This window comes from Mercenaria mercenaria, chromosome 3 (assembly GCF_021730395.1).
Source record: "Mercenaria mercenaria strain notata chromosome 3, MADL_Memer_1, whole genome shotgun sequence".
NCBI lineage: Eukaryota > Metazoa > Mollusca > Bivalvia > Venerida > Veneridae > Mercenaria > Mercenaria mercenaria.
In genome coordinates this window covers 37,849,359-37,875,553 of record NC_069363.1, presented here as the reverse complement: position 1 = coordinate 37,875,553, position 26,195 = coordinate 37,849,359, and the positions used below count along the sequence as shown (strand labels likewise).

At 35.5% G+C, this 26,195-nt stretch overlaps 2 protein-coding genes across 5 annotated transcripts; one reads left to right on the top strand and one right to left on the bottom strand.

Annotated features, from left to right (window-relative positions):
- Nucleotides 1–1,752: 1,752 nt before the first annotated feature.
- LOC123525049 (zinc finger protein 367-like) lies at nt 1,753–9,366 on the bottom strand. Its single transcript, XM_045303740.2, has 4 exons — nt 9,000–9,366; nt 7,144–7,263; nt 6,711–6,861; nt 1,753–6,519 (listed from the first exon to the last, which is right to left on the bottom strand). Exons 1-4 carry the CDS (start codon nt 9,286–9,288, stop codon nt 5,961–5,963), a joined length of 1,119 nt encoding a protein of 372 aa, XP_045159675.1. The 5' UTR covers nt 9,289–9,366; the 3' UTR covers nt 1,753–5,960.
- A 350-nt stretch (nt 9,367–9,716) lies between these two features.
- On the top strand, nt 9,717–25,978 carry LOC123525048 (plasminogen activator inhibitor 1 RNA-binding protein-like). 4 transcript variants are annotated; one of them, XM_045303736.2, is made up of 8 exons: nt 9,717–10,044; nt 10,543–10,672; nt 13,111–13,332; nt 15,169–15,240; nt 18,825–18,860; nt 21,745–21,822; nt 23,032–23,263; nt 25,104–25,978. In XM_045303736.2, exons 1-8 carry the CDS (start codon nt 9,822–9,824, stop codon nt 25,308–25,310), a joined length of 1,200 nt encoding a protein of 399 aa, XP_045159671.1. In that variant the 5' UTR covers nt 9,717–9,821; the 3' UTR covers nt 25,311–25,978. The 4 variants fall into 4 exon arrangements, with proteins under 4 accessions (XP_045159671.1, XP_045159669.1, XP_045159673.1 ...); XM_045303734.2 differs by having other exon boundaries at nt 15,166–15,240; XM_045303738.2 differs by lacking the exon at nt 18,825–18,860 and having other exon boundaries at nt 9,718–10,044.
- The last annotated feature ends 217 nt before the right edge of the window (nt 25,979–26,195 follow it).

The window sequence follows — 26,195 nt, the reverse complement described above, 5'->3', positions numbered from 1 at the left end:
ATACCAAATCACACAATTTTATTGTTCTGTAAAGTGCGTTACAATTTCACGCTTTGGGATGTTGCTTGTCTGTGATTTGCCTAACTATATGTATATTTTTACCTATAAATCAAGTTAACATTTAGCAAAAGAATACTGAAAAGTTCTGTCATTCATTTTTAGCTCATCTGATTTTTTGAAAAAAAATGATGAGTTATTGTCATCACTTGAGCGGTTGTCGGCGTCGGCGTCGGCGTCGGTGTCGGCGTCGGCGTCTGCGTTGCCTGGTTAAGTTTTATGTTTAGGTCAGCTTTTCTCCTAAACTATCAAAGCTATTGCTTTGAAACTTGGAATACTTGTTCACCATCATAAGCTGACCCTGTATAGCAAGAAACATAACTCCATCTTGCTTTTTGCAAGATTTATGGCCCCTTTTGTACTTAGAAAATATCAGATTTCTTGGTTAAGTTTTATGTTTAGGTCAACTTTTCTCCTAAACTATCAAAGCTTTTGCTTTGAAACTTGGAATACTTGTTCACCATCATAAGCAGACCCTGTACATCAAGAAACATAACTCCATCTTGCTTTTTGCAAGAATTATTGCCCCTTTTGGACTTAGAAAATCAGTTTTCTTGGTTAAGTTTTATGTTTAGGTCAGCTTTTATCCTAAACTATCAAAGCTATTCCTTTAAAACTTGCAACACTTGTTCACCATCATAAGCTGACCCTGTACAGCAAGAAACATAACTCCATCCTGCTTTTTGCAAGATTTATGGCCCCTTTTGGACTTAGAAAATATCAGATTTCTTGGTTAAGTTTTATGTTTAGGTCAACTTTTTCTCTTAAACTATCAAAGCTATTGCTTTAAAACTTGCAACTCTTGTTCACCATCATAAGCTGACCCTGTACAGCAAGCAACATAACTCCATCCTGCTTTTTGCAATAATTATTGCCCCTTTTGGACTTAGAAAAATGGTTGAATATTATGTTTAAGTCAACTTTTCTCATAAACTATCAAAGCTATTGCTTTAAAACTTGCAACAGTTTTTCACCATCATAAGTGGACACTGTACATCAAGAAACATAACTCTATCCTGCTTTTTGCAAGAGTGATGGCCCTTTTTAGACTTAGAAAATCATGGGTAGGACAATATTTCTATTACACAAAAAAAATCAGATGAGCGTCAGCACCCGCAAGGCGGTGCTCTTGTTTAATTTTGAAACTGTACTGTGTGTGATTACTATTCCATAAGATAATGGGAATGAAACTGAACAACAGTACTCCTACTAAATGTCTTGTAAACTTTGGGAAAAAATGTTTGTTTCTTTTTTGGCAGTGAAAAGTGATGTACAAAAAGTGAATTTACAAATGTATACAGAAAAAGATGGGTGTTTTCTAACTTCTATGAAGTATCACAGCTTTTTATTAAGCTCGTAATACATTTTGTATCTAGAATGGATTAGATATTCTTCAGTTATTTCATTATTTCCTTTTAAAGAGACAAAGAAAATGTATAAAGCAGAAAAAAAATCTCTAAAGCTCTTACTCACTTTCCAAAATCGTTTTGGAGTCCATAAACTAAAAAATCTTTGAAAATTTATAACCTCAGATGCTTATATCCACAGGAAACTTTACAAAATACATGTATCTGCCAATAATTTCTAAAATCTGGATTTTTAGATTACTGTCTTGCATTCATATTTCATATATTAAACAAAAATAAGTTAATAAATACCAATATACACATGTACAACAATAATCTTAAACAATAGTTAAGTTTCAGATGATTTTAATAATAAACTTCTAAAATAAACTCAACATCAAATTTACACAACTTTCCATTTAAGCAAACAGATTACAGAATTTGTTGGACTTGAACAACATTACACAGTCATGTTCGCAAATAATCCAGTCAGATTTCCTGGGGCTTTGAATCAATTTTCAACATTAAGCCTTTCAACGGTAGTTTTAGATATTAGACACTACTTCTGTTGTATGCCTTGTTTGACAAATGCCATTTGAAATGTAATTTCTGCATAATGATTTATCACATGTAAAACGAAAAGGTTCGATTGCAAAAGTTATTTAAAGGTATGTTTTACATAAACCCATGAAAATTGACAACAATAAAAATGCTTCCATGTCACTGTACAAGTCAGAAATGAACTGTTGTATGTAACAGTAGATACTGTGCTTAAAACAGATATGTATTTCGCTACACTTTACAGACACAACTTTTTCTGATTAATGTTCAAACAGATGCATTCTTTACAAAAAGTAACCTTGCATAGCATTACAACAATATAATATACTTGCACAGTTCTTGATCAGAACTACAACAAAATTTAATTTCATGAGCATACAGTTTTCGTTGTTTCGACCATAACTACTATCATATATGGCCATAACTGGTACTTGTAGTTATAAATTTTAAAGCTGAAATCAGCTACTAACGACTGTCGAAATCCTAGAAAAGTAGTCCCCTGTAAGCAATAATAATTTCACAATATCATAGTATGCATAACACGAATGTATATAACAAATTTACAATAAGCAAGTGTAAGTGGACGGAAACTATAAAAAAATACAGTAAAACTCTATTAAATTGTTACTGTGAAACCATTAATATTCACGGGGCACTAATTTTCATGGATTTCATGGTCAAGTCAATCCACAAATATTAATCAAAACAAACAAGTAAATAATTTCATGTTCAAAAGTTGAAATCCACCAATTCATACCCCCATAAAATAGCCATTTTTGCCAAAACTTCAAAAATTCATGCCCATGAAATTAAAAGATTTCAAAGAAGTACCAATAAACAGAAAATGGCAGTGAAAGAAATGTTTGATTTACAATGCACTGATCAATAAACAGAACATTTTAATTTCTTTCCTTCAAAACTTTTCCTACCTAGTAATATCAGAAGGCATGTTTAGTTCTATATCTTACAAACTGCACAGCAGACAGTGTCACTGATCATCTGAATGCTTTTTATATAATACCTAGTGTACTGTTACACCTAATATTTATGTTGTTTAGAGATTTAGAAGTAACAAATTGAGCAACAAAATCCTATACTACGATTAATAACATCAATTTTTACAAGCACTTTGTTAACAAGTTTTATCAAAAGTTTGAAATTTTAAACAAAAGGAACATAGGATAAAATATTTTCTTGCTTACCAGACGGGGATATCCAGTATTTTTACTGGTGCTGGAAAAATCCATCTTACACCCTGAGGTGTAAGATTACTATCGTGCTGTAAATGACGTGTTACGAACTACATATATGCAGAAGATTTATGTAGTAATTTATATTTTATTTAAAAAAAAAACGGAATAAAAATCCAATACCTTGACAGTTTCTCTTTGTTCCTGATAGTAGATTTCTCTATTCAAAAACACGTTATTTTGTCAAAAATTCATAACGTTACGCTGCAACTGATAAAACAAAACTGGAACTAAACATTGTTAATTGTGTTTGATCGTCATGACGTCTTTCCTGTTTACGGACGTTGGTTTCCCGCGCTTTATTTAAATACGCTGCTATAAGAAAAAGTTCTAAAAAGAAAACCGTTCAATTGATTTTATTATCATTATTATTTTTTGAAATCGTATGCAAGAAAAAGATCCTATCACTGGTTATAGGTGCAGATGGGAATTTCCGGCTCTCAGGTAACTGTTTAGGCAGTAACTCTGCTGGAGCCTCGTTACCGCCTAAACAGTTACCCTCAAGGCCGGAAATTCCAATCTGCACCTACAACCAGTGAAAGAATCTTATACTCTTTTCAAAATTATTCATTAACTACCTAAAATTTGTGACAAAGAGCTTTAAACTCTTTAATACAAAATTAATTTTTTTCTTGGTTGGAACTTGATGATTTTGCACCTATAAAATAATGGCTGGCATCATACTAGTTGTATAAAAAATGCACTACACGTGAAAAAAAATCACAAACATGGACAAATCTCATTTTGATATGAATTATTAAAGCTTTTGAACACATGGAAAAATTTCAGCAATAAAAAATATCAAGTAAAAAATGAAAAAAGTTGTATTAGAATCACTATGGCAACCATTGCATAGAAAAAAATGCATAATTTGAACACAGTTTGAATAATTGGGGGGAAATGCTTTTACAAAGAATAAAACAAGAGCTGTCGGAGGACAGCAACGCTCAACTATTCAACAGCCTTGTCGCTTGAATGAATACGGAAGTCGAAAAAGGGGCATAATTTAGTAAAAAAGTAAAATAGGGTTATGGAACCTGCATAATGCTTATCAGCTCATGATAGTGAACAAGGTATGAAGTTTCAATCCATTCCCATTAGTGGGTACTGAGATACTAGCTTACATATAAGAATTTAACCCAAAAATCCTAAGTTGAAAAAGGGGCATAATTTTGTAAAATGCGAAGTTGAGTTATTGACCCTTTGCACTGCATGTCATATCATGACAGTGAACTAGTGTGTTAAGTTTCAATCCATTCCCATTAGTGGATACTGAGATACCAGCTTACATACAAAAACTTAACCAAAAATTTCTATGTTGAAAAAGGGGCATAATTTTGTAAAAAAGCAAAATAAAGTTATGGGACCTGCTTTGTGCATGTCAGATCATGACAGTGAACAAGTGTGTGAAGTTTCAATCCATTCCCATTAGTGAGTACTGAGATACCAGCTTACATACAAAACCTTTACCAAAAATATCTAAGTCGAAAAAGGGGCATAATTTTGTGAAAAAGCAAAACAGAGTTATGGAACCTGTGCAATGTAAGTCAGTTTATCACAGTAAATAAGTGTGTGAAGTTTCAATCCATTCCCACAAGTGGTTACTGAGATACCAGCTTACATACAAAACCTTAACCAAAAATATCTAAGTCGAAAAAGGGGCATAATTTTGTGAAAAAGCAAAACAGAGTTATGGAACCTGTGCAATGTAAGTCAGTTTATCACAGTAAATAAGTGTGTGAAGTTTCATTCCATTCCCACAAGTGGTTGCTGAGATACCAGCTTACATACAAAAACTTAACCAAATCGGGACGCGGACGCGGACGCCGACGCATGGGCGAGTCCAATAGCTCTACTATTCTATGAATAGTCGAGCTAAAAATGCTAATCAATTGTAATTAGAAATGGCATGATAATGATGTGAATCCGACACATAATAACAGTCATCAATTTCCACATAGTTATTACTATTGTATGCAGACTAGGCACCTATCAGCACTTCCCTTTCAGTACTATTAAGGCAGAATGCCAAAATTGTACAGGAAGAAAACAGAACTGAACGGAAATCGGTGATTGTCTTCAATAGTTTACTACCTTAAGTGAAATGATTTTGTTGAAGTTAAATTGTGCACCTGGACTAACTCTTATATAATCTGGTTGTTTTGGTCATTCAAAACCCTGGGTGAATCATGAACTTTGCTACTCCCCTTGTGACTTAGACCAGTCAGTTTTACTGTATATGTGTATACAATGTATACCTTACTGCATATTTCCGATATGTCAAAGTTCCAATTTCAAAACAACATCAACATTGAAAAATTTGTTTACTGACCAACATTCAACTTTTAAAAATATGTAAACGCTAAGTTTTAATTGTTAACACCCAAATGTAACTTGTTACTACTAAAATGTTTGATTTTTCATACAGTGTTTGGATGCTCAAAAAGTCAAGGAAAGTAAGAGCTTTTGAATGTGTAAGGAACAAAATTGTGAACAAGTGAGCTATTTGAATTAACAGGATTGACAGTATGAATAGACTGGCTCCCAACCCTATGTTTGTTCTGTCATATTTTTCATATATAAGTTTCTTCATTAACATGAACAATTAACCTGATATTCTCTACACATAATTTTGTATTGCTTTTCTTTGCTGTAAATAACAAAAATTATTATTGGAGAGTTGTTTTGTAAAACTGAGTTAGAAAAAAGTCTTGCAGTAACAATAAACTTGCTTGCATACAAAAATTTAAGAACTTCCCTGAGCAAGCTCAAGTAGTGCTAGAGCTGACACCCATTTGTCTGTCGCCTCTTTCTTGAAAGGCCGATGACCCATCGAAGATCTGCTCACAAATTTGGATGGAATAGTTCCAGTTGACACGCTGTTTTTGTCATTTGTAATTGCACATGAAGTATTTGAAACAGACGATGAAACTGCTGGTAATAACGAAGTTGTTGTGGAGGATGCGGCTACAGACGGCAATGCTAAAACTGATGTTGATGATGATAATGTGGACGCTGATGAAAACGCTGAATAAGATGTGGATGTAATGTTCATCGATGTTGTTGCTGTGAGTGGTGAACGTGGTGCGACAATCAGCGGCGAATACGTGGTTTCTGTTGTGAGCGAGCGGGGGGTTGTGAGCGACATGGAACGAGTTGGTAAATCTGTCGATGTTCTTGGTGTAACTTCAATATGATGGACTTGAACAACTGGGGTGGCTGGTGGCAATATTGAAGATTCACGTTTCAACTTCTTTTCCGGTTGTGTTGGGGCCACGGCAATATCGTCTCTCTGCATGCAGTGTCTACATAAAGAAATACCACGTAAAATAAGATACAGATTTTTAAAATTCGATTACTAGTATCATTTGTAGCATTGTATTAAATAAAACAAATTTATTAAACTGATAAGAGGAAACTCCGGGATAGAAGTTTCTAACATATAGTACTAATGATAAAGTAAGTGAAGTGATGTAACAAAGTTTTGATTACCTACCTTGTAAGCCATTCTGTGACAGACTGGTTAGCAGACGATTTCAAAACGCCAAGTCTGTCTCTGATTTGCTCTTGTGTGGAAATACGCCGTAAACTTGCGTACGGGTGTTCCGTACAGTGTCTGTTGGCGTGCGTGAATCGGCTCGGGCATCCTGAAGAAAAAAGGTTTAATACATCAGATTTTTAGTGAGCATTACCTCTAGACATACTACAAATTCAATTTCATTGGACGGGAGTATAGGTAGTTGTGGCTGTAACATATATACTGCCAAACATGTTTACAGAATATCTAATGGCGGGAAAACTTTATGAGTACAAAATAGACAGTCGTGCTCCTACACCAACCTCTTTATTATTTTAAGTATATATTAAACTAAAGAAACAAAGGCTCTAATGAAACATTTAAATCAGAATAAAATAAAGACGACCATTACCTTCTATAGAACAAGCAAATGGTTTTTCTCCCGTGTGGAGACGCTGATGTGTTTTCAGTTGCCCACTCTGACAGAAGGACTTTCCACAGCCCGGGAAATCACACAAGTACGGACGCTCTCCTACAAATATCAAATTAACACGATTTAATTAACATATAGCATGTAAATGTAAAATTAAAAAGTTACCTATATGTTTAACTCACGTGATTTAATTCGACTCCCTTTATTTCAAACAAAATATGTTTCACTTTAATAAGAACATTTTATTCTTGGAAGTATGTAAGTTTTAATGAGATATCCGTAATCATATGTCACTATCATTAATCAGATATACTACTGTTTATACGTTTTAAGATTTAATGAATGTCCGTAACAGTCCGTACCTTTGAAGCAGACGGTTTGAAATGGGAGTTTGGACTATAAACTCCATTCTTATAATCGTTTTTAAAACGCCTTAGTGCAGAATACAATAATCATAGAGACAAAATATTTACAACCAGGTAAACAAATTAATGATTCGGCCAACATTTATTATTAAAGGGATTTTCTGACTCGTGTATTCAAATATTTGTAGCGAAGGAGATTACCACGTTTTCTCGCACTATGCCCAGATACTTAAAATACCGTGGATATATTTAAATAAAAACTCGGGCAAGCCCCCACACGCTTTAATCGCATAACGGCGGTTGGGCTTTTAAGTATTTCATATGCAAATTACTCCAATATGGCTACCTATGGATTGTTGCTAGGTACGCTTAACATGACCCATTTAAATGGGCGATATTGAGGGTTTTACATTAAATTATCTACAGTATGAGTCAATATTCAATAGATCGATTTAAACGCAGTCATCGGTGACTTTAAACAAGACTCGACGAGCAGTTAAAGAGATCGTGTAAGCTGATAATAAAATTAAAATGGGAGTAAATACAGACTTCCCTTTGTCTAGGATTTAACAAAGCCTTAAAGGGGATTTTTTCAAACAATACATATGATAACCTCGTCTTATTTAACGGTTAAACTGATGGCGGGGAACAAAAGGTTAAAGCAAACGAGCAAATTGCACTCCATATAATTCTACGACCTGGGTATCTATGTACATCAGAGTAAATAGAAGGGACAGTATCAATATTTTCAACATGATAAAACAGTTCAAAGTCCAGTCGGTACAATTTACCCTAATCATTTAAATCTGCTATGATTCATCTAGATTTAAAAATGATACCAGACACGTCACTATCAAAATCCTGAAAGTTGAAGGGCCTAAGTAATATTTTCCTTTAAGTTACAACATGCTTTCTTAAATTTGCCTAAATTGCACGTGTTAACCAAATCGCATTATTATTTCTATAAAACAAGGAAGTTGTGTCTTCGTTTCAATAAATACGGATTATATCAATTAAAGCTATATATAATCCATTCACATTCCTGTTTGGCTGGGCGTAGGGTACTACTCCATCGTAGGGTACTACTCGATGTGTGGGAATTACTGTTACTTCCCGTAATTTAAATTGTACAGTCCTTTCCATAGTATTTCTTCAAAACTAATATAAGAAAAAAAGTCGTATCTACAGTTTGATTTTTATCAACAATTCTATTACTCCCCTCAAGTGAAGGTGTTTTTTTCTGAAGTGATCGAACAAGTCAATATACTTGTTCGTGGAGCCCTGTCAAAAAAGCAGTTCTTAAATCGCACCCCTTTAATTTAATTTCTTACTCATATATTATTCAGAATGGAACATCTGTCATGCTATATTCATGAATCATCGTTCAGATGAAAGGAACTAGCAAATTCCGTGTTGCTTTTCACCTTGCTCAGTCAGTATCGATGTTTACTTAAAATATAAACAATTTACCTGTATGTGTGCGCATGTGAGCCTGTAAAGATTTCTCCCTCGGGAAAACCCGCGAGCACACCCTACATCTAATTCCATTTGCCGACAGAGCACCCTCCAATATTAGAGATGAGATCTTCTCCGCCCTTGGTCGGCCACGTTTATTATGATCAGTTTTAATAACTCCAGACGTTTCTCCTTCCAATGAATCAGCCTCCTGTGAACTTGTGGATGACGATCGGGGGCTAAATGCCACCCTAGACAGCCCCTCGGTCCAATTCCAAGGGTACATAGTCTGTGTGTAATACATGTGATCTGTCTAGCACACTATCCTTTAATTGAATACACAACAGCGTGATAATATTTACATCGGCAATATACACTTCACAAGCCTATACATGTACACGTTACTATAAATAGTTAATGGAACTCCGATTTATTAATAGATCTAGACGTGTGAATGTATTGCGCATAAATTACTTTGCAAAAGTGCAAAGGGAATGGCCATGCATTTTGTTAATTCTTACTTTGTTATCACAGGATTCAGTATTTAATTGTGTTCTTATCGCTGTTAAAAACTTTATTTTCATTCATGGTGAGGAAAGAAAGACTACTAATTTTGTGAAGGTCACGGGCATTTCCCGCCAGATACCCGTATATGGGCATAGATTATGGATTCGGAATACCTCGGCATACAAATATTTCTGCAGCAAAATCCGAATTATCCCGATTTTTAAGTCACGTGTTGATTCCCGGATCATACCATTGCTACAGACTCCATATTGGTGAAACTAAAATTGTAAGGCCGTAAATCCGTTGCCATCCTCTAAAAGAAGAGGAACAATGGATAGTTTATACGGCATAAACGTTAAAAACAAATTTGAACTGTTTATAGACGAGGATGTTGATCCTTTAGATATAATTGCTCAGCAGGAATCTGCGAAGAAAGAGCAAGACAAGAAGAAGAAAGATGACAAGACTAAGAAAAATAAGAATGCCAAAAAGTCCGTTTTGAAGACGGAAAATAAGAACAAACCTGTGGAGGAAATCAAACCTGTAAAGGAAGGTAATATATTTCTTTAATTGCTTGTATTTTTTGTGACAAATCTAGTACCTACGACGTTGTTTCCTAGATTGGGCATGGGATTGCATGCACGTGTTGTCTTTTTTGTGTGCAACGGAGATTAGTTGATAGAAAAGTCCAGAGTTGATAATTTAAACTTTAACGTATTGTTAATGAAAATATGCATGAACTTTGTAGTAGTGAACAGTTGTGACTTGCTGCATAACAACTGTGTTTGGATGGAAATGTCCAAAATCTAGTCTCAAACACTTTGGAGTTGGGGAGGTCGGGACACTACCGTCTCTGCCAAATCAAATATCGGCCAATAATTGTCGAGCAGTGAATCTTGTTGAATACTAAAGTTAATATTTTGTCTTGAATAAATTTACTTGCACCTTCAATTTAATAATTTTGTAATGTTTAGAATATTTGTCCAGAAGTCTGTCTGGAAACAGTTTTCAGACATCTTATGTATTACATTACATTGTATGTATCTTGCAGAAAAGGTAAATGCTCCTCGACAACAGTCTGAAAGACCTAGAACTGGTCGACAGAACAGAGATAATCGGGAACCTAGGGAAGACAATAGACCGCCAAGGAGAAGAGATGAGAATTTTAATCCTGAAAACAGGTAACTAATATACATACAGGAGGGCAACGAGGTTCATTTGTTCTTTCTGAGTAGCATCAAGATCATTTACCTAAAATGTTTTGTCTAAGTAATAAAGTTAATGACATGTAGGAAATTTGCAGATCACAGAGATGTATTGGTCAGAAATTGGGTAACTCTAAAAGGTAACTACAGTAATTTTACAGGCTATTTCCCCTTGCCAAAAATAGCTATATATTTGTGCCTAAAATTGTTATATTTTACATAATTGACAAAAGTCTGCATTTATACATGTATAATATATTTTTTAACCCCACCCCCCATGTTGCTTCAGATTGACAACTCTCAGCTGTTGTGGACTGATAACTTACGTCAAACTAATGTTTACTTCTCATCTGACAGATACCAAATTCATAAGGACATTGCCATTGATCAGCTCTTGCAAATTGGTACTTTGCCTGTTATCTTAAAAAAATCAAATGATTTGGATATCCCCTTTTGTGGGGTTTATCTCACTATATCTTCCCCTTCAGAAAGCCAGAGGTTGTTTTGAAAAATCAGAAAAAATCAGTGAAAACTGCATACCAGAAATATGCCTAGTACTGACAGCTGGACAGATGTCGCACTTAGTGTCAGAAAATTGTTAGAAAAACCGTGAAACTTGCTCGAGAGACTACATTCATTAAGAGACCGCTTGCATTAGAGACCACCTTTTTAGCTCACCTGAGCAATGCTCAGGTGAGTTTTTCTGATCACTCAATGTCCGTCGTCTGTCTGTCTGTCGTCTGTCGTCTGTCAACATTTAGCTTGTGTATGCGATAGAGGCTGTATTTTTCAATTAATCTTCATGAATTTTGGTCAGAATGATAACCTTGATGAAATCTAGGCCGAGTTCGAAAATGGGTCATCTCGGGTCAAAAACTAGGTCACTAGGTCAAATCAAAGAAAAACCTTGTGTATGCGATGAGGCTGTATTTTCAATTGATCTTCATGAATATTGGTCAGAATGATAAACCTTGAGGGAAATCTAGGCCGAGTTCGAAAAAGGGTCAATCCCGGGTCAGAAACTAGGTCACTAGGTCAAATCAAAGAAAACCTTGTGTATGCGATAGAGGCTGTTATTTTTCAATTGTCTCATGAATTTTGGTCAGAATGATAATCTTGATGAAATCTAGGCCGAGTCGAAAATTGGTCTCTCGGTTTCAAAAACTAGTCACTAGGTCAAATCCAAAGAAAAAACCTTGTGTATGCGATAGAGGCGGTATTTTTCAATTGATCTTCATGAATTTTGGTCAGATGATTACCTTGATGAAATCTAGGCGAGTTCGAAATGGGTATTCGGTTCAAAAACTAGTCACTAGGTCAAATCAACCGAAAAACCTTGTGTATGCGATAGAGGCGGTATTTTCAATTGATCTTCATGAATTTTGGTCAGAATGATATCCTTGATGAAATCTAGGCCGAGTTTGAAAATGGGTCATCTCGGGTCAAAAACTAGGTCACTAGGTCAAATCAAGGAAAAACCTTGTGTATGCAATAGAGGCTGTATTTTTCAACTGATCTTCATGATATTTAGCCAGAATGATTACCTTGATAAAATCTAGCCGAGTTCGAAAATGGGTCATCTGGGATCAAAAACTAGGTCACTAGGTCAAATCGAAGAAAAACATTGTGTATGCAATAGAGGATGTAGTTTTCAATTGATCTCATGAAATTTGGTCAGAGTGATTGCCTTGATGAAATCTAGGTCGAGTTTGAATATGGGTTATCTGAGGTCAAAAAACTAGGTCACTAGATATCAAATTAAAGAAAAATCTTGTGTATGCGATTAGAGACTGTTTTTTTCAATTGATTTTTAGAAATTTGGTCAGGATGATTGCCTTAATGAATCTAGGTCGAATTTGAATATGGGTCATCTGGGGTTTCAAAAACTAGGTCACTTGGTCAAATCAAAGAAAAAACTTGTGTATGTGATTGAGGCTGTATTTTTCAATTGATCTTCATGAATTTTGGTCAGAATGATTGCCTTGATAAAATCTAGGTCGAGTTTGAACATTTGGTCATCTAGGGTCAAAAACTAGGTCATATCTAAGAAAATGCTTGTTTTATCGCAAGAAACCAATTTTTTGGTCCAATCTTAATGAAAATTGGTCAGAATATTAATTTTTGTTTCCATGAAATCACTAGGTCAGACATGTTTTACACTGTTATGGTGTGTTTCTTAGGTGAGCGACCTAGGGCCATCTTGGCCCTCTTGTCTATATCAGTTCTGTATTTTAAAGAACAAATGCTGTTTTATTCGGAGACCAATTTGTGTTAAAGAGACCACTTTTTGCCATTCTCCTATGTGGTCTCTAGATACGTTGTACTGTAACTTGCGGTTAACAAAAGTACCTTTATTTATAATATGTTGGTAGGAAATGCAGTACAAGCTGATAAGCTATTTTATTTTCATACAGAGAAAGAACGGAGAGACCTTCTGGTGGCTTCAATACTGAAAGGTCAGAAGGTGGTGGTGGTGGATTTGGCCGTGAATCCGGACCAAGGGGAGAGGGAGGCTTTAATCGGGGACGTGGTCGAGGAGGAAGGATGGGTCGTGGTGCAGGCAGAGGGGATCGTGGTGGCCGTGGAGGATTTGGCGGCAAACGGGAGTTTGAACGCCACAGTGGAAGTGACAGAACGTAGGTTTTTTGTCATGTAGGAATATTAAATGCAGCACTGTTTAGAAAGTTACCAGAAATATTGATTGCATTGATACAAATGTCAGGGCCCTCGAAAAATTCAGATTATTTTTGTTTCAAAATCCTTTACAAGGTTTTAATTCTCCGTATACTATACAGAGGTGTTTGTGTGTCTTCTCCACAGAACATTTGTGTAGTTCAGCTGCATGTGTCAGTCAAGTTCCATTTTGCCCAAGTTCAAGGGTCATCAACTGTTCAAGGTGTACAGACCAAAATAAGTACAGGTTTTGCCAAATTCTTGAAGTTCACATTAAACTGTCATTTCTCCCATTGACAGACATTTCAAGTGATTAACATTGTTAAAATAGAAAAAGTATTTTGGACAATGGCATCATCTTGCATCCTAGCCCAGTTAAAATCCTAAGAGAGGAGATCATGGTTACTTAATAGCATTCAATGGATACCTACAGTTTTCTGAATTCTGAACATAACTGGTATTATCTACCATTTTAGCTCACCTGAGCACGAAGTGCTCAAAGGTGAGCTTTTGTGACCACCCTGTGTCCGTCGTCAACAATTTAACTGTTGACACTCTAGAGGTCACATTTTTGGCCCAATCTTAATGAAACTTGGTCAGAATGTTAGCCTTAATAAAATCTTGGACGAGTTCGATATTGGGTCATCTGGGGTCAAAAACTAGGTCACCAGGTCAAATCAAAGGAAAAGCTTGTTAACACTCTAGAGGTCACAATTTTGACCCTATCTTAATAAAACTTGGTCAGAATGTTAATCTTGATCTTTAGGTCAAGTTTAAATCTGGGTCAGCTGGGGTCAAAAACTAGGTCACTAGGTCAAATCGAAGGAAAAGCTTGTTAACACTCTTAAGAGGCCAAATTTATGACTGTATCTTCATGAAGCTTTGTCAGAATGTTAAACTTGATGATCATTAAGTAAAGTTCAAATCTGGGTCATGTCAGGTCAAAAATTAGGTCAACGGGTCAAATCAAAGGAATAGCTAGTTAGCACTTTAGAGACCACATTTATGACCATATCTTAATGAAACATGGTCAGAATGTTAATCTTGATGATCTTTAGGTCAATAGGTCAGGTGAGCGATACAGGGCCTTCATGGCACTCTTGTTTAATATTGATTTACTTGTGCAAGATGAAATTATTTCTTTTGAAGTATTTGCTTTTGTCCCCTCATTTGTTATGCCCCCGAAGGGAGGCATATTAGTTTTCAACAGTCCGTCTGTTAGTTCATTCGTTCGCCACAACGTTAACTTTTTGCATGAAGGCACTTTACTCGCGAACCACTGCACCCAGGACCTCCAAACTTCACATGCTGATAGTACTTACTGAATATACCACCCGTACTGACTGGGTTCACCAGGTCAAAGGTCAAGGACACTGGCCAACGTTAACTTTTTGCATGAAGGCCTTTTACTTGCGAACCACTGCACCCAGGACCTTCAAACTTCACATGCTGATAGTACTTATTGAGTACACCACCCCTTCTGACTTTGGGGCCACCAGGTCAAAGGTCATGGTCACAGGGGCCAGCGTTAACTTTTTGCATGAAGGCACTTTACTCGCAAACCACTGCACCCAGGACCTTCAAACTTCACATGCTGATAGTACTTATTGAGTATACCACCCCTACTGACTTTGGGGTCACCAGGTCAAAGATCAAGGTCACAGGGGCCAATGTTAACTTTTTGTCACCATTAGTGACAGCTCTTGTTTTCAAGCAACTTTTATATGTGTTATTGAAGCTTGTATTCTTTGATAATTGGATGATTAAAATTTTGTTTTCTGTCATGTTTGATACAGCAGTGGTGTAAAGGCAACTGAGAAACGGGAAGGCTCTGGAGCACATAATTGGGGTACTGTGAAAGATGATATCGAGTAAGTATATTGAAAATTTAATACTTAAACTAGTTTAGATAATGTAATAGTTCGGCTCTTCACAAATTACTTTTATTTTATTAACAGTTACTTAACAAACTTCGATTTAATAAGAGAAAATAACATTGTTCTGTTACAAGAATTGTTGAGAAAGTTCATTGTCTGACCAGTACAGTACAGGGGCTGTGAAATGAAGTCTTCAACATCTAAGAAACCAAGAGGGAGCATGGAGTCCGGCCGCTGTTTCTAAATGCTGAAGATATGTGTCTTAGTACTTTTTTTCGATTAAACGAAAATAAAATGAAAATGTGTACGCCCAGATACAAACTATATGAGGGCAGTGTTTAGAGTGGTGCATGTACATTTTCATGAAACTAGCAACAGTTTGTTACTTCATGAATTTGATGTACAGAGCGCACAATCAGGTACTAGATCCAAAGTTGAGCTCCCACTTGGAGGTTATAGGTCAGTAGTTTAACTTTGTCCAATCCCTGTCCACTGCTAGGAAAACTTGTAAAAACTAGCAACAATTATGCACCATGTAAAGAACATGAAGAAGACGTGCAGAGCACATTACTGTGGTTGCTAAGATAAAGTTACACCTAGAGGTCAAAGATGAAATACGGTGTCTTCTGAAGCACTAGAAAGAAGTTCATAAATTAGTGTCAATAAGCTCATTCAGACCACAGTTAGGAGTGCAAAACCTAGGTCATTAGGTCCAACGAGGTTACTTTTAGATTTCAAAGATCAAAGTTTGTATTCTCTATATATTCTTAACCACTGGAAGGATTTTTATAAACCTAGCGTCAATTGTTAACCTTGTCAAGACCACTTGCAATGTGTAAAACCAAGGTATCTTATTCCAAGTTCAAGGTCACACTTCAAGGTCAAAGGCCTTGATTGCAATATTTTTCATTCCTGTATCAAAGTGGTGTTCGGGGCATTGATCACCCATAGTGATAGCTATAGTTTTTCTAAGTCTCCCAGTATCACAAATAATATAACATAGTCAACAGTTGGAACATTAAAAAAAGAAGCAAGCAAACTTAAGGCAGCTGATGTTTTTTTGTGCCACTGACTCAAAATTATTTGGGTGGCCATCAGAGTTGCCCTCATCTGTCCATCCAAATTTGTGTTGTGCATATCTTGAAAATTATTTGACCTAGAGGAATCAAACTGCACTGGGTTGCCCTTCAGCATGTAAAGTTGTGCACTCAGTGTTTTAATTGGAAATTACACAGCCGGTCCAAAAATAAGCATACAGTGGCAGGAATTGGGGGCACCAGCGACTTACAGACACACGTCTTGTTTTGTACGTGTCATGTTTCAAAATCCTTTTTTCATTTTAAATGCAACAGTTTCATTACTCTTGACATCCTAAGTGTAACAAGGATATGCATGGTACTTCCATTAGAAGGAAGTTAAAAACTCACATGGTTACTAATGTGTCATTCATTGTTAACTCAACTTGGTATTGCAGTATTTGTTTGGCAATATGTGAACATAAATGACTTGGCTACTGATCTATTCCTTACCAAGTATATAAAATCCTGTAGAATCCAGTTTTCCTTTGTTTCTTTGTTAGGTATTTTGAGAAAAAGGTGCAACATATTCAGCTTAAAGGTGGATAATAAGATTTTGGCCATGTAACGGATTTGTCGAAACTTTAGCTAGAATCATTTACACTCATTATGTTCACTTAACACTTAATACAAATTAGATTTCACTGGGTTTATTAAAGTTACATTTTCCTATCCTGGTTGTCCCAACCAAGATAGAGTTATTTTATCATAAGTATAAATTTAGAGTAAACATCCTTTGCTCAAGGAAATTTTAATTTCATAGATCAAGTTGTATTATATATTTGTAACAAATATTTGATTAAAACTAGTATGTAATTGTAATGAACTCATTAGAAACCAAGTTTGATAATTAGTTAATACCCTTTGCTATCTTGTTCGCAATATTATCGGAATAAGTGATTGAAGTACGGGGCTTTAATACTGATTGGTATCAGTTGTTTCAATAGTCGTAGTCTATCACAAATCAAATGTAAAATAACAGGACATTTACGAAATAAACAAGCAACTTAACCTAGCTTTTTTTATGACTTCCCAAAATTATTAAAGGGGATGTAGATTACCAAAATTTTATTAATATAAAATTACATTTCAACTAGGAGAATCTAACTGCACTGGTTGCCGTTCCTGTATTTGTTCAGGTGTATTGGAAATTCCTAGGTCCAAAACATTGTCGACCGGGACATTTTGGATGCGGACAGTGATTTCGCATTCACGTCTTGTTCGCGGACAGTCAATCCATTTTTCTGGTTTGAAATGCAAAAAGGATAGATTAATTTATCAGGTAACAGTAGAACTGTACTTCAAGTTAGGGAGTTAAAATAAATGATTGACTAAGAATCGATGTTTCACCGCAAGGCTCTCGATTTCCAGTTTTGTTGGCAAAAACAACATACTGGTGATCTATTAAATTTAACCGATCCGTTTCTCTTGTTTCTTGATTGGTTTCTGGGTCACATGATTCTAGGTGATCGATTTTGGCCATAACGGTAATTGTCGATTGAACGGAAACGTAAGCACATTATTACAATTTTTGTTACTAACATATCTTGTTCAACGGGGTTTTAAATTATTTCTATCTGGCCAACCAAAATTAAGTATAATTGTACAAAGCAAAAGATACTACTGCTAAGGAAGTAGAAGTTTAGTATTGTTTTTTTAATAGCATAAATGTATGCTTTTCAATGGGATATTCAATAGGCAAGTTGAAATCTATTAGGTTATCTGTTGTATTTGGGCCTTCGGACGAAAAGTGAAAGAGCTACGACAGCTATTTTTGAAACTGATTGTTCAACTTGTTATGTTCGCTTTGTTATCACATCTGTAAATGATTGTATCCAAAAAAAGAACTACATTTTATCTAAAAAGTTGGAAAATTGACAAGTAATTTTAAGAATGCGGAAATAGATTTTTAGCTCATTGTCGTGACAATGGAAATAATTGGGATTACACGATCCTTTTGTTCCTTAAATAATTCTCTACCAGAATATACAAAAAGTAAAAAATGTCATCAAATGTTGTTTAAATGTGATTGACCACCTTTAAATATGAAAAGAGGCCATTAGTTTGAAAATTAATTGGCAATACCGAAGCATTGCCTCCTTATTCAGATAAATACATAGGGACATGGTAATCCAAAAAATTTAAGACAATTTTGGTCAATGCAGCCCGTATTGAATGACGTTGTGATAATATTTCTGAGAATCTGTAGCTTAAACTTTGTTGTCACTGAAGCTGCATTTTATCAACTGTATTTTTGACCATCTTGCAAGGGATGCTTTAATTTACAATTAAGTTTTAAAGTTGTTGTCTTTGTGCCTGATTGTGTTCTATTTACACATGGTTTTTAACTGAAATCCTTGACAAGTGTTAGACAGTTTTCAAGTTAAAGAGACCAGAAGTACAAGACAAATGAGCATTTCAGTTGCTGTCCATGTGTACTTAGACTACATTTAACATAAAAGAAATGTTTTCTTGTTGAGTGTAGTGCTGTCTCTTTTGCAGCCTGCCTCCGAAGGTGGACTACTGGAGGGATCCCAAGTAGGTGATCTCATTCATAGGAGCCCGATTTTCTCCTAGAAAACAAGGGCGTGTCCCCTTCAGTCTTCCTTTGCGTTTTTCAAGATTAATTTGCTGTTTTCATGTTTCATTTAGTGCATTCCTGTAAATTCAGATTATGTGCAGTGCTCCAGTGAGGCAACTTTGTTTAGTTTTGTTACAAGTTGAATATTTAGGTGTTATGACCTGAAAACACTTTGAACATGGTTTGGCACTTTGCCACTTGAAACTACCAGCTGGAGCATTGTGTGATATATGATGTGTCAGAAAATTGCACATTGTCTATAAAAAACCATTTTATTGAGTACATTAAAAAAAACAGCTCAGCCAGTACATCTTCATATATTGCAATCAATAGTTCCCTTTCTGCTACTGTCAAGTCTGAGACTTCAGTGCTCATTAAGTTTATAGCTTTTGCCTTAGCAGTTGCTATTGCTTATCAATGTATCTCCTATATTTATGTCTTTGTTGATTGTGAAATGAAAAATAACAGGTTGATTATGAACAAAAATAACATAGGATTAAGCATGTACACATTCTTTACTCTGGAGTTTCAGACTTGTTAACTGCTGGAACATTAACATAACTTGGTTCAGAAATACTGGCCAAAATGAAAGGCTGTGACGGCCATGTTTTCTAGAAGGTCTAGCTCCTGTGATTCCTTGTCATGCTACATATTGTATTTAGTAGCTACACCTTCATTCATGTATCATGTAATCCGACAGTTTAAGAATTTAATGAATTTTATCTGGACTGCTCATAATTTTGACTAGAGTGAGAGCTATTGTACTCACCCAGGACCTTCAAACTTCACATGCTGATAGTACTTATTGAGTACACGACCCCTACTGATTTTGGGGTCACCAGGTCAAAGGTCAAGGCGCTGCGGGGGCATTTGTCACCATTAGTGACAGCTCGTTTTTTACATATATTAAGGGGAAATTTGTACATATACAGATTGTCAAATTTCATCAAACAATTAAACTCTGCATTTTCAAGTAGTATCGCCCAAGATGAGACATTTTTGTGTATTATGAAAATGGTATCGTGTTGTGAGTGTTATGTCAGAAATTCATTTTCCTTCTTAGTACAGGCTATAGGCAGCATGTTCATATTCATGTTCATTAATAAATGTTAAATGTTTTTATGCAGATGTAAACAGAAAATGATACTGCTGTATGTAGTGCAGCTGGAAAGTAGTCTAGATGCTTCTGAAAATTTATCAAAACACAGCAACAGGGCATTTTATGTTTCATTTTCATACTGGTATTTATTTGCATCTTGGCCTCTAGTTTTTATATTGCCAGTTCAGAGTAGCTAAGAGGACTCTAGTAGCTGTAAATGATATTTTGATTTGATGGCAATTGTTGTTGCCTGACACTGTTGACTTTATAAGGTTCTTCTAAATTGTCAAACATTAGTAGCATTTATCTGGTTTTTAATTGCCCCTTAAAAAGTAGCAAATCGTTTATTTAGAAAACAGAAGTCTTCCTGCAGAAGAGATATTTTAATTTTTATTGGCTTTGTTTCTAGGTATGTTTATGTTTCAGAAAGTTTTGCCATTGAAAGCATGTGATTTGTCATTATAGTACTGTATAAGTGCATGTTGTTGCCGTAACAGTTGCATGCTGAATATCACATTTAACCCTGTCAGTGTTAATATCACAGGCACACTTTTTTTTTTTGTACATTAAGCATAATAACTTGTGCTATATATTTACTTATATTTATTGCAGTAAAACTTATGCTGCAGTCAGTTTATTCATAGTAGGCTTTATTTTACATCTTTTTTAATATGAATTGTTTCTAAAGTGAAAGTAGCAGTTAAAAAATCGTAAAAGGGAAATATGAGTAGTGCCATTAAAAATGTTTGTCTAAGTGCATTTGACATGTTTTCTTGAAGAGAAAAGGTGTTTGTCGTTTTAATTATATGCATTTTAACTTTGCTCTTTTATCCTAGGAAAATAGAACTGCTTTATATACTGTAAAATCATTTTATTTCGTGATCATGAAATTTCATGGTTTTGGTCAAAACTGCAATTTCATGGGGATGTGGATTTCAACTTTTGAACAGAAAATAAATGGGAATTTTACCTGTTCATTGGGATTAAATTTCGTGGATGGACTCGGCCACGAAATCCACGAGGATTAGTCCTCCACGAATATTAATGATTTCACAGATACATTATGCATAAAATGGAATCAAATTATGTATTATCCTGATAATTTTGAACTTTTTGCATTAATTGTAAGTAGTTTGTGTCCAGTACCATTATAAGCTGATTTCTCCATCATGTTCAAGTCATCGTACTTTACATATAGACATTATCAGAGACTTAGAATTTCCCAAGTTTTAGAGGTGTATCAACTAACAAACTATCCCTGTCGCATTCTTATTTGAAGCATCAGCTTTACTTGAACTAACATTAGAATGATGCTTCACAGCTGCTGTAGTAATCTCCATGGGAACCATTTGAAATATTGAACTCTATTAGAAATACTCATTTAAGGATTGCATGATGCTTACAGCTAGCTTTTGGACATTGCCTATGTTTGAAGTATACAGAGTAAAAAGCTAAACTGCCATTGTTATTCTGCCAATATCTTACAGATATTACTTCATTCTTTTGCCTCACAATTTTTGTTGTTGATATTTTTGAAATTTTGGTGTGTTTAATAACATGTTGGTAATTTAAAAAAAAACAATACCTTCTGTAAATTTGAGACATAGCCAAATAGCAGATGGCTGTTTAGCTGTTCTGTTTATTAAATATGGATACAATTGTGAACACGGTTTGATTCATGCATATTATTTTAATCTCATCTCTTAAGACTTTTAATATATCCAAAAAAAAATTTTTTTCAGGGAACAGATGAAAGATGTGCAGGAGGAACCACAGGAATGGACCCCACAGGCTGAAGATACTGAGAACAAGGATCCAAAGTAAGTCTTTACAGTTACTTTCAAATAACAGAGTATACGTTTTTCATTCTTACTGTACAAATATATCTCCGAGGTTATGTTTCTAGGATTGTGCATGTTTTTCATGTTGAAGCAGATTGATTTGTAGTCCCAAGGGTTTATAGGCTGTTTGTACAAACAGTTGCAAATAATTCTGCAGATTTAATGAAACAAACACTTTTAATGCTATACTAACATTAGACACGTTATAGATGAATAAATGTTCTGTAGTAAGGTGTTCATTTCTTAAAACTTAAAAGTATTTTTTATAAACTAGGGTGAAAAGGGTTCGTTTTTAACTCGTCAGAGCACAGAGTGCTCAATGTGAGCTATTGTGCCTGGCCATTGGTGTGCGTCAACATTTGCCTTGTTAACACTCTATAGAGGCAACAGTTATGACCCAATCTTTATGAAACTTGGTCAGAATGTTTGTCTTGATGATCTCTAGGCCAAGTTCGAAACTGGGTCGTGTGGGGTCAAAAACTAGGTCAGTACGCCAGATCAAAGGAAAATCTTGTTAACACTCTTATAGGCCACATTTATGACCCTATCTTCATGAAACTTGGTCAAAATGTTTATCTTGATGATGATTCCTAGGTCAAGTTTGAATATGGGTCATGTTGGATCAAAAACTAGGTCACTAGGTCAGGTCAAAGAAAATGCTTGTTTACACTTGAGGTCACATTTTTGGTCAAATCTTAATGAAAATTGGTCAGAATATTTGTCACCATGAAATTTCAAATGGGTTAAAAATTGGGTCCGGTTGGATAAAAATCTAGTTTACTAGGGCAAATCAAAGAAAAAAAAAACACTTGAGACAGTTTTTCCCTCCAGTCTTCATGAAACTTTGTCAGATTGTTTATCTCCTTGGAAACTTTAAGGAGTTTGAAACTGGGTCACTATGTCAAACATGTTTACACTGTTATTGTATGTTACTCTGGTGTGCGACCTATGGCCATCTTGTTTCCTGTAGAGCATGTGAAAAAGGTTTTGTTAAACAGCACCCTCTTGTAGAAACGCACCTTTAATATGACCATTACTGAAATCTATGGTAGAATTTAAGATTTTGTCATTTTATAAATCTTTTAATAGTAAAAATTTCAGTTGTGATCAGTTTGAAATGGTTTGATTGATTGGGAACAAAAGATGAATTGGAATAATGTTTCTAATTTTGAACATGAAAATTTTCAGTGAAAGCACTGAATCTGCCACTGTTGAGGAACCCGAAGATGAGGGGCCAAAGCAGCTGACTCTGGAAGAATGGAAAAAAATGGAAGATGCCAAACGTATGAAATCCGAATTTAAATTGAGAAAGGCGAACGAGGGCGTAGACACGTCGCAGTGGAAGAGTGCACGTGTGTATCGCAAGAGCGAAGGCGATGAAGAGAGCGAGGAAGAGGAGGAGTCTGAAGAAGAGGAAGATGTAAGTGTAGTGTCTGGATATTCTATTCTTTCTTGAGAAATAGGCAACCTTTTCTCAAGTTGCAAGGGGCATGTTTTTGTAAGTAAGCCAAATGCAAAGTATTATAAATAGATGTTCAAAGTAAAGTACATTATTTCCTGCTTGGAAGTGAGGTTGTACTGCTTTTTATCTTGTCAGTAGAATTTGTTAACAATAAAAAGCTTGAGAGAATGCAGTACAAAAAATTGCAATCATTGATGAATCATGACAAGACTATACAGATGTATCAGTTCTGGCGGGACTAATGAAAAAGACAAGCTTTCTTTTGACAGTAACAGAATTTCAGTAATTTTGAACTTGATTGCCAGAAATGGTCAACTGTTGCAATTATGTCTATGAAGAAATCAATTGCATGGATATTGACAGCTTAGAATGGCAGTTGTATTAGATTAAGCTTATTTTTAGCTCACCTGAGCACTTTTTGAGCTTTTGTGTTTGCCCTGTGTCAGTCGTCCGTAGTCGTCAACAATTGACTGTTAACACTCTAGAGGTCACAATTTTGGCCCAATCTTAATGAAACTTGGTCAGAATGTTACCCGCAATAAAATCTTGGACGAGTTCGATATTGGGTCATCTGGGATAAAAAAACTAGGTCACCAGGTCAGATCAAAGGAAAAGCTTGTTAACACTCTATAGAGATAACAATTTTGGCCCAATCTTAATGAAACTTGGTCAGAATGTTACCCTCAGTAAAATCTTGGATGAATTCGATATTGGGTCATCTGGGGTCAAAAACTAGGTCACCAGGTCAAATCAAAGGAAAAGCTTGTTAACACTGTAGAGGCCACATTTATGACTGTATCTTCATGAAATTTGGTCAGAATGTTAATGTTGATTATCTCAAGGTCCAGTTTGAATCTGGGTCATGTAGGATCAAAAACTAGGTCACCAGGTCAAATCAAAAGAAAAGCTAGTTAACACTCTAGAGGCGACATTGATGACCATGTCTTAATGAAACTTGGTCAGAAAGTTAATCTTGATATATAGGTCAAGTTCAAATCTGGGTCAGATGGGGTCAAAAATTAGGTCACTAGGTCAAATCAAAGGAAAAGCCTGTTAACACTCTAGAGGCCACATCTATGACTGTATCTTCATGAAACTTAGTCAGAATGTTAATCTTGATGATCTTTAGGTCAAGTTCGAATCTGGGTCTTATGGGATCAAAAACTAGGTCACCGGGTCAAATCAAAGGAAAAGCTTGTTAACACTCTAGAGGTCACAGTTTTTGCCCAATCTTAATGAAACTTAGAATGTTACCCTCAATAAAATCTGTGACGAATTTGATATTGGGTCATCTGGGGTCAAAAACTAGGCCACCAGGTCAAATCAAAATGAAAGGAAAGGCTTGTTAACACTGTAGAGGCCGCATTTATGACTATATCTTCATGAAACTTGGTCAGAATTTTAATCTTGATGATCTCAATGTCCAGTTTGAATCTTGGTCATGTAGGGTCAAAAACTAGGTCACCAGGTTAGATCAAAGAAAAGGCTAGTTAACACACTAGAGGCCACATTTATGACCATATCTTAATGAAATTTGGTCAGAATGTTAATCTTGATGATTCCTAGGTCAGGTGAGCGATACAGGGCCTTCATTGACTGACTGACTTGGCATAAGCGTATTGCAAACAGCTTGCTTTTTAATGTGACTGTGCTGTACCGTTAGTTTCCATATTGTGGTGTTTTCAACGCGAAGACATTGTAGTTCTGAAAATCGGGTCTTATTCCCAAGTGTTTGCTCTAGAATTATAAGCAGATATAATAGTATTGTCATTAGATGCTTATCATTGTTTCTTTTCAGGAGGATGAGATCAGACAAAAGAAGCTTGTCAATGAAATTAGAATCACATTTAATGATTCACCAAGAAGAGGCCGTGGTGGTCGCAGACCTAGAGGTCCACGTGGTGGAAGAACAGGTGGCAGAGGAGGCGACAGGAGGTCAGCCAACGCTGCGCCGAAGTTTGATGACGAGAATGACTTCCCGTCGTTGATAAAATCTGCGGCATAAATAACACAAGCCCAATAAAAGGGCTTGACACATAACAGACTTGCGTTTTGATATCTCTCGTCTTAAATCATGGTTAAATTATGTTCATTCTTGTAATACCCATTACACACACATGTATATGACTTTTCATCTGCATTATTTTATAGGGAGCGGACAAAGAATGTGATTTTTTCGTAAAATGTGATAAATGGAGGTGTGCAAAAGATCTCTTGATATTGAAGATTTGTGGGAGAAAAAAAGGATACTGAAGTCCTTTGAAAGGTCTCTATGAGATTTTAATGGTTTTAGGCAGCTGTTGTGAAGCTATCACAGTATAGGATAGATAAAGGAGTATTCTCCAAAGATTTTGTTCAAAAGTGATGGAATTTTTGTACTAATGTGCATTCTTTAATGCTGTTCATTGAAGATACAAAATTATTAAATTCCCTAAGTGGCATACATTATGTGCTAGTTATTTTATGCTGTGCTAATGTATATTTGTTGACAAATCCTTATTTATAAAATACCTCTGTAGGCTGCTGACGGAATATGCATGTTTCCAGGGTACTTTGAATCCTGAGGGGGGACGGTTCATTGTTTGTATTAACCATCGTCAACCATGTGCGAGATATTCAGCGCAAATAATTTTGTTATTTAATAAATACAGATAAAACATATAAAAAATTGAATGTGTGTTGCTTATTTATGCCTAGTAAACTGTGGACAGTCATTGTCTGGTCTTCATAAAGCTATTGGAAAGTTTCAGCACGATTCTTACTGGGTCTTCTGGATTCAAGTGTCGGTAACTTAGTCGATAATAAAATATTTACTTGCCAGAGGGCACTTTCCTATCTGATCTCAATTCATAAAACTGGTGGAATGTATGTTCCCTTGTAGGTATGTATT